Here is a 16,721-nt window from a genome sequence, read left to right as displayed (position 1 = left end):
ATGTAGGTTTCAGAAGAAAAAAAGCAAAGGAAATTAAGCATCAATCAATCTTCCATAACCTCTTATCCAGCACAGGGTCAGGGTAAGTAGAAACCTGAGGGATGGCCACTAGAGGGCACTCTTCTCATCAAAGTCAATGGCGGTTACAACCTGGAAAAATAAAAACAAATCATACTTTCTCTTTTTATCTATGCATAAATGAACTGAATTGACTAATGAGGAAGCAAATTGGCGGACAGTAACCTAAATTAAATGTTCAAAGGTTAAAGGCGCGTTGAGAATTACAGAGATAAGAGTGACAGGTCGGAGCATGTCATCCGATTTCAGGCCGCTTCCTGTCGCTGAGGCCTCCAGGAGGGATTCTCAGCCCCAAAACCCTTTCATTCATGTGCTGGGCTTCTCTATGGAACCAAACTAGTTCTGACCCGATCTGAATGCCTTGGGCACCATCTGTGTAGAACCAGTACACTTCAGCAGCAGTACCTGGTCTCTCCACTTGGCACCGGGCTTGCAGACCATGGGTGTGACCTGCCCCTTTAACTGCCCCCTCCTTGGTCATCAGCAGCTTCCTGGGGAGGAGAATACCATACAGTTAAAGGGGGGGTGCCACCCCACCTCAGACACATGTCTTTATGAATAACCTGCCCCCTGTATTCACCATGTAATGACTGCCTTCTGACCACCCATCAATAAATTGTGTTAGATGCATGCAAAGCATAATGAATATCAACTTCTATGTATGTTATTGTGAATTATACAAATAACCTGCATTTGTGACCCATCACCACGAACTGAGTTGTATGGGTGCAGTTATACCAGTACGACTTAAGACTCATTTCGTGGCGATGGGTAACATTTTTGCTTCTTTCACGTAATTCCAGTGAATTACTATATTGTTACATAGCTATGGAAACACAGAGCAGTGAATTCTGGGATATACTGATCCCCATGCTGGTTAACCAGTTGGTGTTGACTCTATCGATTTAACTGTTTTGTTTTCCTTAAACTGTTGATTGAATCAATAACCTCATTCACAAATCGCATCAAGGGACACACTATGCACTTTACTTTTTTAGCAATATTCATTTTTAAGTCATCTACTTAGCAAACTGTTACTGTGTATCTCTTTAAAACATTTCCTTTGTCTCTTTCATTATGATAATTAAACCAGAAAAGATTTATCTTCAGATTAATCATTTATTAAAATTTAATTGTTCACAGACTAAGATCAGCAAAGGAAATGTTAATCAAAAGACAGGATATTATTTAATCATAAGGCGAAGAAAATCATTTAAGCGACTCGCTGTGTCATCAGTGCATTAGATTCAGCTGAGTAACTGTCACACTTTGGTTAATGTCATCTACGTCACGTGACTCACACAAGCATAGCCTCAAGTGGAGGAGGACCCGGTATGTGAACAGAGGAACAGCAGCAGAAGAGGTTGTGATGGCATCAATGTGCCACTTGATTCAAAAGTGAAATTCTCAAAGTAGATGATCTGAAGCTGCCACACATAAACCACAGTCCACAAGCGAGATCAATAAAAGTCTACAGTCAACAAGCAAACCACTATATAATGGGGTCTCACTGGAAAGATGCCACCACCCACCTCGCCTTCCTGGCCAGGACTTTCTGAGATTCTGGGTAGTGCACCAGGATGTCGTTGAGGTCCTTCTTGTCCAGCACAAAGAGGTTGGCAAAGCCATGGACAATGACGTTGGCCATCCGTCGGTTTCCACCATTGGGTGAGGACTGCAGCAGGCTGAGGGATAAGTCATCAGAGCAGAACATCTCGGCCAGGCTGACAGGTACCTTCTAGCTCTAGTCTTTCACAGACCTACCATAAATATTTTGTGACATGCACATCAATATAAGAGGGGTCTGAATGTTGTATTTACAAAGCAGAGGCAGCTATCTGAGTCGACAAGGCCTTAAGGCCTGACCACGCCCCCCCATCACTTCAAGCCGTACCTTATCTCCCCGAAGACGCATCCGGCCTTGAGCGTGACGAACACTGTATTATTGTCTGGACCCCCCACCACCTGCACTGCCCCGGCCTTGATGATGTACATCTCCTTCCCAATGTCCCCCTGAGGAAAGGGGATGGTGGGCGGAGCCAGGGGATGGGGTTATCACTGTGCTTATTTGGACCAGACTGGTTCAAAGGATGTGGCGTCCACTAAACTACTAGGACACAACTTAACATGTGTCCTCAAAGTCTACATCATGAAGCTCCTCCCACTTCAAGTCAAGTCAAGTGGGCTTTACTCTCGTACTATCCACATTCAGATGCACAGGAACATGGTGCCACATGCACCGGCTTACACAGGACATACTGTATAATGCAAAACACAGGACAGTGTGAAACACGGGAGTTGGACCCTGGAGTTAATATTCATACATAAAGGTTTATACACATAGCATAATGTGTAAGTAAACAATTAATACAGTACAGCACCATGAACGGGTGTTATATACAGCAGAACTGAATAAATATATTAAAATTTAAGTAACAACCTACTGTTCAGTCTCTTTTGTTTTTAAGCAATTTAAACAAAACCGCTTTGCTGTTTCCCACTCATACATAACAGGAAGTCCCGTTCTTTGAACACTGATTTGACCCCAGATGTCTCACGGTCACCTTTTTACACACAAAGTCTCCTGGGAGATACACGACGGGCTTCAGCCGTAACAGCATGTCCACCAGCATCTGCCCCTCACAGCCCTGTGAGCAGAAAAAGCCACATGGTGCACTATTGGGAGCTGGCCCTTTAAGAGAGACCAGCCACATGGTGCACTATTGGGAGCTGGCCCTTTAAGAGAGCCCAGCTATATGGCACACTATTGGGAGCTGGCCCTTTAAGAGAGACCAGCCACATGGTGCACTATTGGGAGCTGGCCCTTTAAGAAGAGTCCGGCCGCTAAACCATTAGACCATTAGGTGAAAGACGCAAAAGAAAAAAATAATCCCATTTTCTTGTAAAGACTAGTCTGCATCATAATTTTATCCCCATGTTTGGGGCCTCTGTCATATTTTAAATTCTCCACAATTATTAATAAACAAACTCTTATAATTACCTTTGGAAAGCTTTCAGACAAGTGTTGCAGACAGAAAAATTTAATTTGTGGAGCAATGTGATTTCTCATGCATAATGTGACTGGAAGATGCGACCACTAGGGGGCACCAAACAACAAGCAATGGGATAAGCATGAACGCATCAGTCTCTGCAATGATTCTGGTCTAACTAAAAAGGAGGCACATTAACGTTACAAATGAGCAATTTCAGTCTCACAGATATAAAATAATACCAGCAGAGGGGTGTTTCTGAAGTTGAGCTCTGACAGGGATGAGTACCACTCACCTTGAAGAGATCGATCTTCTGGAAGGTGCTGAGGTTGATGTCCACAGCGATGGCCGTCCTCATGACCAGGGGCATCTGCTCCAGCAGCTCTGACTCATCTGGGGCGTGAGAGAGAGGTCTGCTTTAACTCTGCTGCGCACCTATCTCACATCCTGTAAAAGGACAGCTGTCACCACCAATGTTCAACCATGAAGCCAATTCCAGCTGTAGGCATGCAGAACCATAATTAAGACAAACTAGGTTCTGTTAAATACCACCATTGAAAGGCCAGTCTCGATGACTGCTTCTCTGTTAGAGTGGACCAAGGGACCCCTGGCCAGGAAAGGAATGTATTTGGTTTTTGGCGTTTCTCTGTCCAAAGATGGTGAGAATTTACGATAAACTGGCTTATTGTATCAGTGCCTCAAGGTTCAACGACTTCTGTACATCATACAATAAAAGTTACTTTTGTGTTACCTGTGGAACATAAATAAATACTAGGAAATACAAGTCTTTCATGTAGCATCTGATAAAAGCATCTGATAAAATCATAAATAAATGACTAGATAACATCAATCCTTTTTCCATCCCTGCTCATGATTACTGGGCTCTTGTTTGTAATATTTCATGTTTGTTTTTGATACATGTGTGTCAATGAGGACTACTATGTAAGGAAAGCCTTACCCAGCATGCCCTGGGACTCCCAGGTGTACATGTACCAGGTGCGCACTCTGTCCTGCACCAGCTTGGGGATCTTGTTGGTGTTCATGTAGGCCACTGCATTGTCCATGGATTTGCAGAAGCTGGTCTGGTCGGCAGTGGCAGCACTGATGACAACCCTCATCTGGAGGAATGAAGACAAAGATGGATTGGTGGAGAGAGACAGCCTTTACAAGGCATTGAGTTGGTGGAGGGAGACAGCCTTTACAAAGCATTAGATTATTGGAGAGAGACAGCCTTTACACGGCATTGGATTATTGGAGAGAGACAGCCTTTACACGGCATTGGATTATTGGAGAGAGACAGCCTTTACACGGCATTGGATTATTGGAGAGAGACAGCCTTTACACGGCATTGGATTATTGGAGAGAGACAGCCTTTACACGGCATTAGATTATTGGAGAGAGACAACCTTTACACGGCATTGAACTGTTGGAGGGATAGCCTTTACACGGCATTGGATTATTGGAGAGAGACAGACTTTACATGGCATTGAGTTGGTGGAGAGAGACAGCCTTTACACAGCATTAGATTATTGGAGAGAGACAGACTTTACACAGCATTAGATTATTGGAGAGAGACAGACTTTAAATGGCATTGAGTTGGTGGAGAGAGACAGCCTGTATGTGGCATTAGATTAATGGAAAGAGCCAGCTTTCACATGGCATTGGATCGATGAGGAGAGCCAACCATTAGGTGGCATTGGGTCTAATTTTTGTGCTCCTTACACTGGATTATGTATTTCTGTAATGAATTTGGAAAGAAGCAGATTGCAAATAGCCCAGCCGTACATTCCAGCTTTGTGGACCTCACATCGTGCCATTTTCACCAGCATGGGGGATTCAGTTCTGTGGTCATTTGTGAGGCTGAACATTTGTGATGTTTAGCTCCTATTCTGTCAAACGTTCATCTATCCCTGTTGAGGAATTTTCTCTCTGCTGATGCAATTTGTCCCCTTTTGGCAATATTCTGACATGATTTTTTCCCTACAATGCATGAAGTACTTTTGTAGATTTTGTGACTGATGCATGAAACTTAATATGGCGCCTCTTTGTAGCTCTGCTGCCAAATGTGATCAGTCACTTCAAAGTTAAAGTCCCTTTTCCTGTGCTGTTTACATAATTTCATCCTTCCCCATTATCTGCACATAAACTTAACAGTAACCCACACAAACCACAAGGGGCAGTGTGCTGACTACCTGGGCCAGAAACGTAGACAGGAAGGCGGCTCCTATGAAGTAGTTCGTCATCTGAAAGATCAGCCCAAATAAAGTGTCGGGCAAGGGCAGCTCCGCGATCATGAGGAGGGACTTCTCTGCATAGAGGAAGCTTCTCAGGTAGCTAAAGAGTGACACAGAAGAGCTTGATGAAATACCTGCCAGTGGGGGTGTATAATTAGCACATAATTAATTAACATCTATGTCAGGCAAGTACACACTAGGGATCAGGCAAAAGTATTTTACAGCTTGTGTTTCCCTGAACTCTGGTGTTACCGTGTGAATCCCTCACTATGACATCACACACTGGGAGAGGGAGCGGAGGCTGGGATAGAGGGGGTGCATAGCTAAACGAGACCCAGGAGCACATGCTAATCAACCCATTAGGCTACACAGTATCTTCTAAGGGGGGGTGTCGGCTTTCTGAGCGGATTTAACTTTGTCGCAGATGGGGGCGCTGGAGGTGATGCTTGCCCTGGGAGCCAGGTGAGCATCGACTGTCACGGTCAGCATACTGCTATTGGGGGATTATTATGCTCCTTGTTTGGGTTGGGTTGGGTTGAGTGTGTCACTTACGCGCTGCCCTCGCCATTGTAGACCCACCGGGTGGAGCCCAAGCCCTCATACTCTGATGCTGTGTAGTACAGGCAAGCGTCCAGGTGCAGGATGAAGAGCAGGTAGCCGACAGTCCGGGTCACTCTGTCCCAACACACAACATTCCCAACATCACACTCTTCCGTCTAAGTACGGAATACCAGGCGAAACAGAATATCACTGTAGTAAGTCATACAACTGTACAATCATGATTCTAGACCCCAACAAAGATCTATTAGAAGATCAGTTAGTGAATATGAACCATCTCATTGGCCATTAGTGGAGGAATGGCGATGGAGTTTGCAGATGGGAGGTGCAGCCACACTGGACTCTGCTCATCTGCATACCTCCAAATGTAAGCTTTCGTCATCATGCCCTCCAGAAGGTCGCTGAACTCGAAGAAGGATCTGAGCTACGGAGTGAAAAATGGGTCATTCTGAGCAATAGTCCCACATGACAATTATTCACGGCACCATGGACCCTGCCTGAGATTCTAGAACTTACTCTCAGCATGCGATTGGCCCTGAAGACGGACATGAAGCCGAACTGAAGATACAGAAGCTCAAATGGAAGGATCGCCATGAAGTCAGTCTGCAGGGAAAACGTAAAGACCAACACGGCAGCGTGAGGAGAACCTGGAGTGCCGGGACCCCAGAGTAAGAATGGGCATATTCTCAAAGAAAACTAAAAAAAAGAAGATTGACAAACAATGTACCACTTACGGCACCCAAGTGAAGCTGCAGACGTACCTTTGCCTAGGATAGTTTGGCCAATGTCCAAGCTTTGTTAATTTTAAAACATATTGGTAATTTAATTAAATATTATTTAGAGGACCTGGGGCCACGAGACTCCTGAAGAGTTATGATAAAGTGCAGTAGAGAGAATGTTGCCGTCTTTGATTAACGTCCCTACCTTGAATCTCGTGGAGTCTCGATAGTTCTTCGTCGTTAATATCCTGTCCGCCTTAATTTAAAGAGAGAAAATGAGTCTCACACATGCACACATGCACCCACACATTACTCTTTAATTCTCTGGCTTTGTAATGACATTGCTGTCCCGTAGCCTATTATCCGTCGTGGTGCCGGAGTATAATAAGATCAGTGGGTAAGTGGATTATAATAACAGAAGTGTGTGGAGCAACTGGATTTTAATAACAAAGGCTCACAGGACACCAGTGCTCGGCTCTTCTGAAGATTAAATATTGAAGTTATAAATCTGCTTTAAATTTCAGAAATCTGAAAATAAACCTAGCTATCACAGGTGATGCCTCAGTTCTACATTTTGAAACAAATTCCTGGAGGGGAGGAGAATTTCAGAATATCAGATTCTCACTTCTGTCGCTCCCATAGACAGAACCAGGAGATCGACGGCCAGAATTCACACCTTTCAAACCCCAAGTTCAATGTGAAAAACAGATCTCTGGAAACCCTCAGGAAAGCCGCATATTATCTCCAGGGCATCCCAGACCATCGTGAGATGAGATAAACCGTAAACGTGCTTCTCCTCCTGATACCAGTCTATCAGAGTGTAAAAATCTCACTTTGTTACGAGAGACCAACAGAAGCTACTTCTGCTCCAAAACCAGGACACATCCACTAATTCAGCTTAGGAGGGGCTGTTTAAGCAGAGCCCAGTGATGAGGGCCAGCATTTGGGTTAAAACATTATTATCTCTTTGCCTGTTTGCAGACCCCTGTTCCTCGCCTGTTCCCTGGATGGACCATCCCCAGTCTACTCGCCTGTTCACCCTGTCTATCCCGGGACATCCTATGTCCTCGTCTCCCTGATTCCCTGACAACTTCCAGCCCGTCCCACAATCCGGAGTCTCCTTTTTCTGCCCATGAATCCAGCTCTGTTCTCACGACTGTCTTTCAAAGTTCTGGTGGTGGTATGATACTGGACCCTCAACAGTATCTACAGGACACTGTTTTATCTAGAACATTGGGCACTTTGGTGCTGGCTGGTAGAGCCTAGTGGACCCCATGGAACACAGTGCATTTAATATGGAAAACAATAACTGAATTAGTCTGCTTTCCAGCAGCATGGTAGCTCAGTAGGTGGCGCTGTTGCCTGACACCTTCAGGGCTGGGGGTTTAAATGGCACCTCTGCTGTGTGCCTGTGGAGTTTGCATGTTTTCGCTGTGTCTTGCTGGTTGTCTCCCGCATTCCAAAGATGTGCATTAAGGGCTAATCGGCATGACTGTCTAATGGCCTGGTAGGTCACTCATGGTGGAGCCCTGTCCTGGCGCTGCACTCCAGAGTAATAAACACCAAGGTCTAAGTGACAGCTCTACATGCGGTCACAGGGCGAAGCTCACGATGACGTCGCCGCCTTTGATGAACTGCAGCCGGGGCTGGACGACAAGCATGTCAACGACATAGACGGTGTCGGCGAGCAGGTCGCAGCAGAACCACAAGGGGGCGCTGCGCTCAGTATGGCAGCGGAAGGCCATGCGCGCTGGGATGAGCCAGACGTTGTAGCCAAGGGCGAGTGTCACAAAGCCGAGCCAGGAGAGATACCTGCGGTCTGGGGCGAGAGGGGGATGTGGTATGGCTGTTAGAGGCGCAATTTGTATTCTCACTTTTGTTATTCCCCCTGTTGGCCACAACCAATCAATGTACTAGTGACTCAGACTGCATTAACTCATCAAAGTTACTCCTTAGGAGCGGCGTGGTGGTGCAGTGGTTAGCACTGTTGCCTCACACATCTGGGACCCAATTTTTTAAAAGATTATAGATAAATTATGGTTCTGTTCAAAACATGCATGAAGTGGAGTGTAACATGAGGTCCAGACCGGAAGTTCAATGAGAATGATTGTCTAGGTGGAGTAAAAGAGCAGCCAGTCCAAACAGGAAGTGTCCTGTTCAGGTGTCTAGCATGGAGGGCCATCTCAGGCAGAATTATAGGTCAAATTTCTCCAGCCATTATTCAAATAATATTCTGTTAACCACACCTCCACCACTCTTTTTGTACAAAAAGAGAAATGAATTGCTGATTAATCGCAGATGTTTCAGTATAACTGGCTAACGGAGACACAGCAGGGACAGGCTTAAGAACGAACGAAACACAAAATTATTAAAGAACAGACGAATCACAATTAGTCATATTGCCGCTAAATAATATTTATGAGCTCATTAATTATTTAATTTTTAGATTTTTATTTTTTTTCTTCAGATTTTACACATGTTCTTGAACATTCAAACGTTCGACAGTGCTGACTCGTCCGTAGAATCAATGTTGGAGCGGCGTAAAGTGATACAGAATCTCCAGCAAGCACACAGGCGGGGCACTGCATACCACACGCACAGTGAAACACTGCAATGATATATTGTTCAGATTTTGTTCTTCATTGGGGGGGGGTTGCTATGGTTACGGGTGGCTCTGGCCCCCACCTGTGAAGGGATCCAGGGTCTCGCCCAGCCATGCGTCCAGCTTCTCCTCCAGCGGCCTGAGCAGACAGAAGATGCCTGAGAGAGGGGGGGCTGGGCCTGCCGCACTGTCCCCCGGGCTGCCCCCCCCGTCCTCCTTGTTCATCTTCCCATCCGCCTCCCTTCCTGCTTCCTCAGCTTTCACCTTGCCCTCCTTGGCGGTCGCCCCTTCATCCCCTCCCTCCTCATCTTCCTCGTGTCTCTCCGGGATGTGCCGCTTTCGGCAAGCTGGTGCTGCGGCACATGCCCCCCCCCCCCCCCGACCGTGAGGAAAGCAGACTCATGTATGCTGAATTTCAGCTGGATTCAGTAAGAACAAGGCCTCCCCAAACTACCCCCTGGATCAGTTCCTCCATATCATGGCCATATCAGCCGATTCCACAACAGAGGAGTCACACCTACTCCTGGGGGGGCTGTGCTCCGGGGACGAGGCATATGGGTCGATGACCTTTTCCTTGTAGCTCGTGGTCCGATCCCTCAGTTGCTTTATTAGGCCCCTCAGTTGGCTGTCGATATGTCGGTTCACCACTAGAGGGCGTGGAGCTTGAGGGGGCAACTCCAGACTGAAAAGAAAAAAAATGCTTCTTTAGCATAGGGCATTGGTGTGTACATTGTATTGGTCCCCATTGTATTGGTCCATTTCCTACAGCTGGTCTTACAAAAATGGTTCACAACCTTTTGGGACTAGGAGGTTTCAGATTTTTTGAGGTGATCTATCCGCTTTAGCGTGCAAAGCACTACCATTAATACAGATTAACTGATATCATCATGCATTGTGTGAGCTCCCCTTGGTGGTGCTATCTGGAGTCTGCCGGCGCAGCCTTCCCAACACAGTGGGTCTCCCCAAAGTCCACCACTGTCCTTATCACAGGACAAACAATCCTGTGTGGCTGTTACACGATACCCCCTTTCCATACATCAGTGTTATATGTCTTGGCACGGATCACGATGGCTAATGGTCCATCCATCCTGCCTCTGCTTCTGCTACCTCGTTCCTTTCAAGGCGGCGACTTCAAATAAAAAACCAACATTATTTTTGGATGGATTCTTGTCCTCTTAGGAAGCTTTGCTCCCGGTCAGCGCTCCTGTGGGTCCTCTCCTCTCCCATCTGGTCTGTGCATGGGGCGGCTGCACTTCTGCTACACACCGTGCTACAGCATTACCATGATCTGTTCTCTCTCTTTGAGAACCATTTGTATTCTCGCTTTTCATCCAGCAATTGTTTACCTACAGTATGAAAGGCCTAAGGGTTGTGGGGCCCCCTGTTGGCCACAACCAGTCAATGTACTAGTGACTCCTGAAGTGACTTTTCGAGTGAGACCCCAGGAACCACAAACCAACGCCTGATTTCATCTGCATTTACCCTCATTGCAATCCATCCATCCATCCATTTTCCAAACCGCTTATCCTATTGGGTCGCGGGGGGTCCAGAGCCTATCCCGGAAGCAATGGGCACGAGGCAGGGAACAACCCAGGATGGGGGGCCAGCCCATCGCAGGGTACACTCATACACCATTCATGCACACCTACGGGCAATATAGCAACTCCAATTAGCCTCAGCATGTTTTTGGACTGTGGGGGGAAACCGGAGTACCCGGAGAAAACCCCACGACGACATGGGGAGAACATGCAAACTCCGCACACATGCGACCCAGGCGGAGACTCGAACCCGGGTCCCAGAGGTGTGAGGCAACAGTGCTAACCACTGCACCACCATGCCGCCCCTCTCATTGCAATCATCTTCGCTTTTTAAAGAATTTATTCTTTCTGATTTTGCTGTGTAAATTTAAGCAGTATTTTTACTGGATGGACTGGTTTCACTGGTGCAAAGACGGAACAGGCAGTCGCTGTCATGGACACTGTATTTCAGGGGTATTGCATCACGGTCCAGCACTCTTATGGCTATGAGACTCTGCTAAATTGGGAACTTAATCCAGTCAAGCGCTTAAATGATGTCGAACATGCACTTATACCAGCCTGACAGGACCCACACTGGGCACCTCTTCTGGATTTGATCTGCGTGCGGTCTGTACAGCACGCTGCAGTTTTTAGAAACAGCCGGGGCCTAGCTGCAGTAGGAAGGCGAACAACTGCGACTTAAAACCAAGGAGCCCAGACATGCTGTTGTTAATTCAGAATCGAACAACAAGCACGACATTGTTCTGTTAATGGTACACTGCATAAATATGTGTATCTATATTTCATACTGAGGGCCAGATTTCTTGTTCCTGGGCCTGATACGCCTCCCTCAGACGTTTCAAAATAAACTAGCTCGCAATAGTCAGATGGTAGCTAGCTAAATAGTTAGCAGAACATGTCGCTTCTCCTAAATAAGGAACACGTTTATCGAAAATTTTGCATGGTGATTATTTGTGGCCAAACGGGGGCCCTCATGAGCCCCACGCAAATGCATAGTTTGAGAGATGGTGAACCACGCTGATTATAACCGCTAATTTTCCAATTCACAGCAATTCCAGGAGCCTCCGCCCAAAAAGCACAGTGTGGGATATACGCTGAAGAAGCTTTTTCAGATATTCACCTCTCTCCTGAGACTCGAGCATACAACCTTGAGGTTTTTTGAAGTTGGTGTCCTCTGATCCTCCTCGACTTATAGATCCAACGGCGATAAGCGGGCGTAACCGATTACACGGCTCGCTCCCCCGCCTTTCAGGGCAGATTAAGCGATTTAAATAAATCCTGCGAGTTCTACTCCCTGTGATTTAGTGGGCTTGCAACTGGACTGGTACACAGCAGAATGAATTACTCTGTGTACACAAGCAAATGTCCTTCTGTGTGATTCTGAGGTGGACATAAGAAGATAACAGTATCTAATCTGAATCTGTACCGATGATCCTCGACAAGACATATTGGTAGAATTGCATTTAAAGTCATAAACAACATTTATTCCCTATAATGTGAAAGAGTCCTAACAGAGGTTTTCGATTTCTATTCATTTTTATTTCACGCCTTTCACAACAGAGTTGCCCCAAGGAGCTACGCATCAGTGTGTTGTAACACAGTCCTACATCATTTATACAGAATAATACAATAACAGAGAAAAGAGAAGACAAAGAAGTGAAAGAAACAAAGCCAGATAACAATAGAGGAGAGTAATGAAAAACTCCTAAGCAGGGGGAAAAAGGCCTCTGGGGGTCCAAAACCAACTGGCTGCCCTACCGCCCCCCGGAGCATACTAACATTACAGAAAAATATAGAGTGGACCTGTAAGTGTAAACTGTGGTCAACGTCAAAGCCAAAGTCCATCCAAGGATGGGTTCTCTATCCTGTTCTATGTTACTTGCTAGAAGCATAAAAGGAAAGACTGGTATTGATGTGAGTTTGGACCACGGTTTCATCTTCAGGAGTCTGTTAAGCCTCTTCCATAATCTTTTTAACACAAACATGACATATCCCACAATCCTCTGCTTTAATCTGCTGACACAGAGCCTTCTTACAGAGAGCTGCTTGTTTTCACCGCGTGAGCAACACGCTGAAGCGAGACCCAATCTGGTCGCATGAGGATCGTACACAGAGTTGATACAGAAACTAGTCTAACCCATCTTGACCGCATGTTTTTAGACTGCTGAGGTGGTCAGAGGAGACCCACACTGCAGAGAGGAAAACATATAACCTTCCCACGGAGCACAGGGTGGGATCTGATCTCCAGCACTGCAGGAGGCTGTGCCGACCCCCCCCCCCCATTAGCCAAATATGCACCAAAACAGTTCTTACCCCACAGCAGAGCTCTGGTAATGGTTGGCAGGGTTGGTGGGCATGTCCTGGGGCATCTGGGTCACTGGCTCCTATTACACGGGGGCAAGTGCTGCCTCAGTGTCAGGCACACCAGGAGTGTGATGTTTCTACAGAGGATGGTGATGAACGAGAAGACAACCGAGAACCAGATGTCCATGGAATGTTCTGGAAGCAGTAGTGAGAAACAGCATGGTACGAGCACAGGGAACAGCACAAACTGTGTTGCCGTTGGCCTTTGAAGGATTTTATAATGAGAGAACATGCAAACACAAGATCCCAACCCAAATGTCAAATCAACGACCCTTTCAGAGTCATGTTTTAGAGACTAAAACATGTTTTGGTCTCAAGCAATGAAATAACCAGTTACGGATTACCTGGGGGAGGGTCATACGGATTATAGGTGGGGGTTAAACAGATTACCTGGGAGAGGGTTAAACAGATTATTGGTGGGGGTTAAACGGATTACCTGGGAGCTTCACATCATATAGGGCCAGGATGTGGGTTTGGTTTATGCGCATAGGAGAGCACCGCCCTTGTGAAAGTCTTCGTTACAGGAAGCTGCTTCAGCAGCTGAGTTTTCTCCTCGACTTTTGTCTGCATTGTATTTTCTTGCGTTAAGGGTTTTTATATGCAAGTATGTATGATTCTTATTTTGTTTATGGTGTGTGTTAACCATTATCATTAGGATTATGTCATAATATCCATCTATCCACCTTCTGTAACCACTTATCCAGAGGCCTGGAGCCTCCTGCAGGAAGCTCAGGAGGAGGGCAGGAGACTCCCTGGGTGGGATGCCCGTTCCTCGCAAAACGTCATAATATTTAATGTGTTATATGGTATTTACTGAGCCCACCTGGTGTGGCCCTCTATGTTTTCCAAGCCCAAAGGCATGCAGTGAGGTGCCAATATGTGACACATGTTTCGTAGTGAAATCTCTAGTGTCGTACATATGTGGCAGGTAGAACATCACAAGCATGACAAGGAGCTAACGAGGCACCAGTGCTGCTAGTATGAGCTTCCTATGAGTGACCAGCAGCACGAGAAAGAACAAAAGATGTGCAAAGACTGCTTAGAACTTAACAGCAGTAAACCTATTCAGATAAATAGCGCCCAAAGAACTTAGTAGGATCTAAGTGTGGGTGCGAAATACAACAGAGCTTCCAGTCGTGCCAAGTGGAACCATTTAGCAAGAATGGAGATAAAAGACAGAGAGCCAGGGAGGGTCAGCAGTAGGATGAGGCTGGTTGAGGTGTCCCTGGAGGAGACTCACTGTCAGGGGAAGTTCAGTCCACTGGCAGGACTGGGTATGCCACCCCAAGAACTCAATAAACTCGCCTCGCCTGTCGAAAGACACTTTGCATCATCCATACTCTTGGTCACACTCCCCGAAGTTGTCAGGGTACCTGATGATCAGGGCTATCTCAGCAAGAACCCAAACAAGAGTCAGGGCTATCTCAGCAAGAACCCAAACAAGAGTCAGGGCTATCTCAGCAAGAACCCACACAAGAGTCAGGGCTATCTCAGCAAGAACCCAAACAAGAGTCAGGGCTATCTCAGCAAGAACCCAAACATGAGTCAGGGCTATTTCAGGGAGAACCCAAACAAGAGTCAGGGCTATCTCAGCAAAAACCCAAACATGAGTCGCCAAATTTCATCTGTTTTTTTAATATACACTGGAAAATCAATCCATCCATTATTTTCCATAGCCTTTTGTTTTATGCTGGCTCATGGGGGTCCGGAGCCTATCCCGGAGCTACGGGCGCAAGGCAAGAACCAACCCAGGATGGGGGGCCAGCCCATCGCAGGGCACACTCACACACCATTCACTCACATATGCACACCTACGGGCAATTTACCAACTCCAGTTAGCCTCTGCATGTTTTTGGACTGTGGGGGAAAACCGGAGTACCCAAAGGAAACCCCACAACGACATGGGGAGAACATGCAAACTCCGCACACATGTGACCCAGGCGGAGACTTGTATCATACTATATATATATATAGTATACATCCCTGCTAAATACATATAATATGGGAAGAATGCCATCTTCACACAGGCCTGGTTGGTGAAGATGTCTTACCTGAATAGGTGAAGGTGCAGCCGCTGCACCTGGGCCCCCTTCCTTAGAGGACGGCACGGGGGGTGCCGCTTCTGCTTGTTGAGCACGGCCGGTGGGCTCAGCAGGTCGCCGTCTCTGGCTCATGCAGCAAGAACCTGCAGCTGTCAAGCCACCGCCTTCATAACCCAGCAGCCTGATGCAATTAGAGCTTTCAGACCAAGTAATAACGCCCCCCCTCCTCCTCAGCTCAGCCCGCTGCCTCGCAGTCATTAATCATCATAACATCTCTACCCCAGCCAGCACCCTCATCCCTTACGGGAAAGCAGGGAACAGACCCCCATCCGGGAAAAGATGTTCCAGCGCTTCCTGGGACGTTTTCATCCTTTACTGAAGCACTGAGCTGTACACACTAGAGTAAACCTCGGTTTCATCTGTGTTAAGTTTCTGTGGATCGTCGCACGGTGTGCGCGATTAAGGTATGTGTTCCAGATGCACAGGCATGCGGCTTAATTAGACCTCAGCTGCCCCAAATAAGGACCACTACTTCTTGGACACCTTTACTGCTCAGCCCCTTTTTTGGTTCTTTAAACATGGTACTGCTCATCATAGCACCACACTTACCCTTTTCACACGTAAAATACAGTGATTTTATGTGAAGTTCCTATCCGAACCCTCCCTGAAGGAGAATGCCACACGGCGTGCTATTGTCATCAAGACCCCGAATGCACACTACGGCCCGGCCTTATCCATTTCTTGGGTTTTGCTTTAATATTATAATATTATAATATTATATTTAATATTAATATTTTAATATTTGATAAGTATTAAAACTTTTCCGAAATAGTTCCGCTAGCGTGCCCACCTCCCGTGGAGGTAGCCGGGCATTAAGGATTATGGTACGAGGTGATGTCACCATGTCACAGAAGTAAGAGCTGGAATTCCAACGAGGCATTTTAGGCAAATTAGAGAAGAGTAATTTTTGTGGTGAGAGTTACACCAGACCGTTTTGCAGACCATTTACATGCACATAAAGATATACCTGTATAACAGAAATGCACAATAGAGCCCCTTTAAAATTGTTTATCAAAGAAATAACCAGGTGTTTAAATGCAAAGTACACCAAGGAGTCTTACTAAAATAAGTTTTTTGTTTACTTTGTCTGTTATGGTTATGCAAGCTATAAATCAAAGAACATTCCTAATGCACTTAAGCTGGATTGCACCTGAAAAACAACATCTGTATAAATATAAAAGGAACTTGAAAGGATTCTGGGACTGATGCTAAACCGACGTATGGCTGCTGGGCGGGGTGGGGGGGTGTTTTCGAGTGCCTGCCCTGGGTTTCTGGACCATGCCAGGTCGTGTGCTGGTGCCAAGCTGAGTTTTTTTTGGGAAAAGCAGAGCCTGTTCCCATTCTATGACTTGTGCCACCGAGTAGAGATGGATGGTCTGTTAGATTACTTTTTAACCCCCCCATTCTCCATTAATCTGATTAGGCTGCAGTGGTCGGAGACAGACCATTTTGTAAAAGCACCTGCCTGAAAATACGAGAGATTGCCGCCCACCCGCCTCCCACGGGCTCTCCCCATTGGCCTCCTAGGAATGAAGG

At 46.4% G+C, this 16,721-nt stretch overlaps 1 protein-coding gene across 1 annotated transcript; it reads right to left on the bottom strand.

Annotated features, from left to right (window-relative positions):
• Positions 1-14: 14 nt before the first annotated feature.
• Positions 15-15,239, bottom strand: LOC125740325 (cyclic nucleotide-gated cation channel beta-3-like). Its single transcript, XM_049011290.1, has 17 exons — positions 15,135-15,239; positions 13,033-13,103; positions 9,703-9,863; positions 9,265-9,534; positions 8,190-8,398; positions 6,785-6,835; positions 6,377-6,463; positions 6,220-6,284; positions 5,855-5,977; positions 5,261-5,402; positions 4,027-4,186; positions 3,364-3,461; positions 2,643-2,726; positions 1,973-2,091; positions 1,611-1,763; positions 484-569; positions 15-150 (listed from the first exon to the last, which is right to left on the bottom strand). Exons 2-17 carry the CDS (start codon positions 13,086-13,088, stop codon positions 134-136), a joined length of 1,881 nt encoding a protein of 626 aa, XP_048867247.1. The 5' UTR covers positions 13,089-13,103; positions 15,135-15,239; the 3' UTR covers positions 15-133.
• Between the last annotated feature and the right edge of the window lie 1,482 nt (positions 15,240-16,721).

Source organism: Brienomyrus brachyistius, chromosome 4 (assembly GCF_023856365.1).
Source record: "Brienomyrus brachyistius isolate T26 chromosome 4, BBRACH_0.4, whole genome shotgun sequence".
Classification (NCBI taxonomy): domain Eukaryota; kingdom Metazoa; phylum Chordata; class Actinopteri; order Osteoglossiformes; family Mormyridae; genus Brienomyrus; species Brienomyrus brachyistius.
Note: the sequence above shows the minus strand (reverse complement) of the source record. Positions and strands in the feature narration are given on the sequence as shown.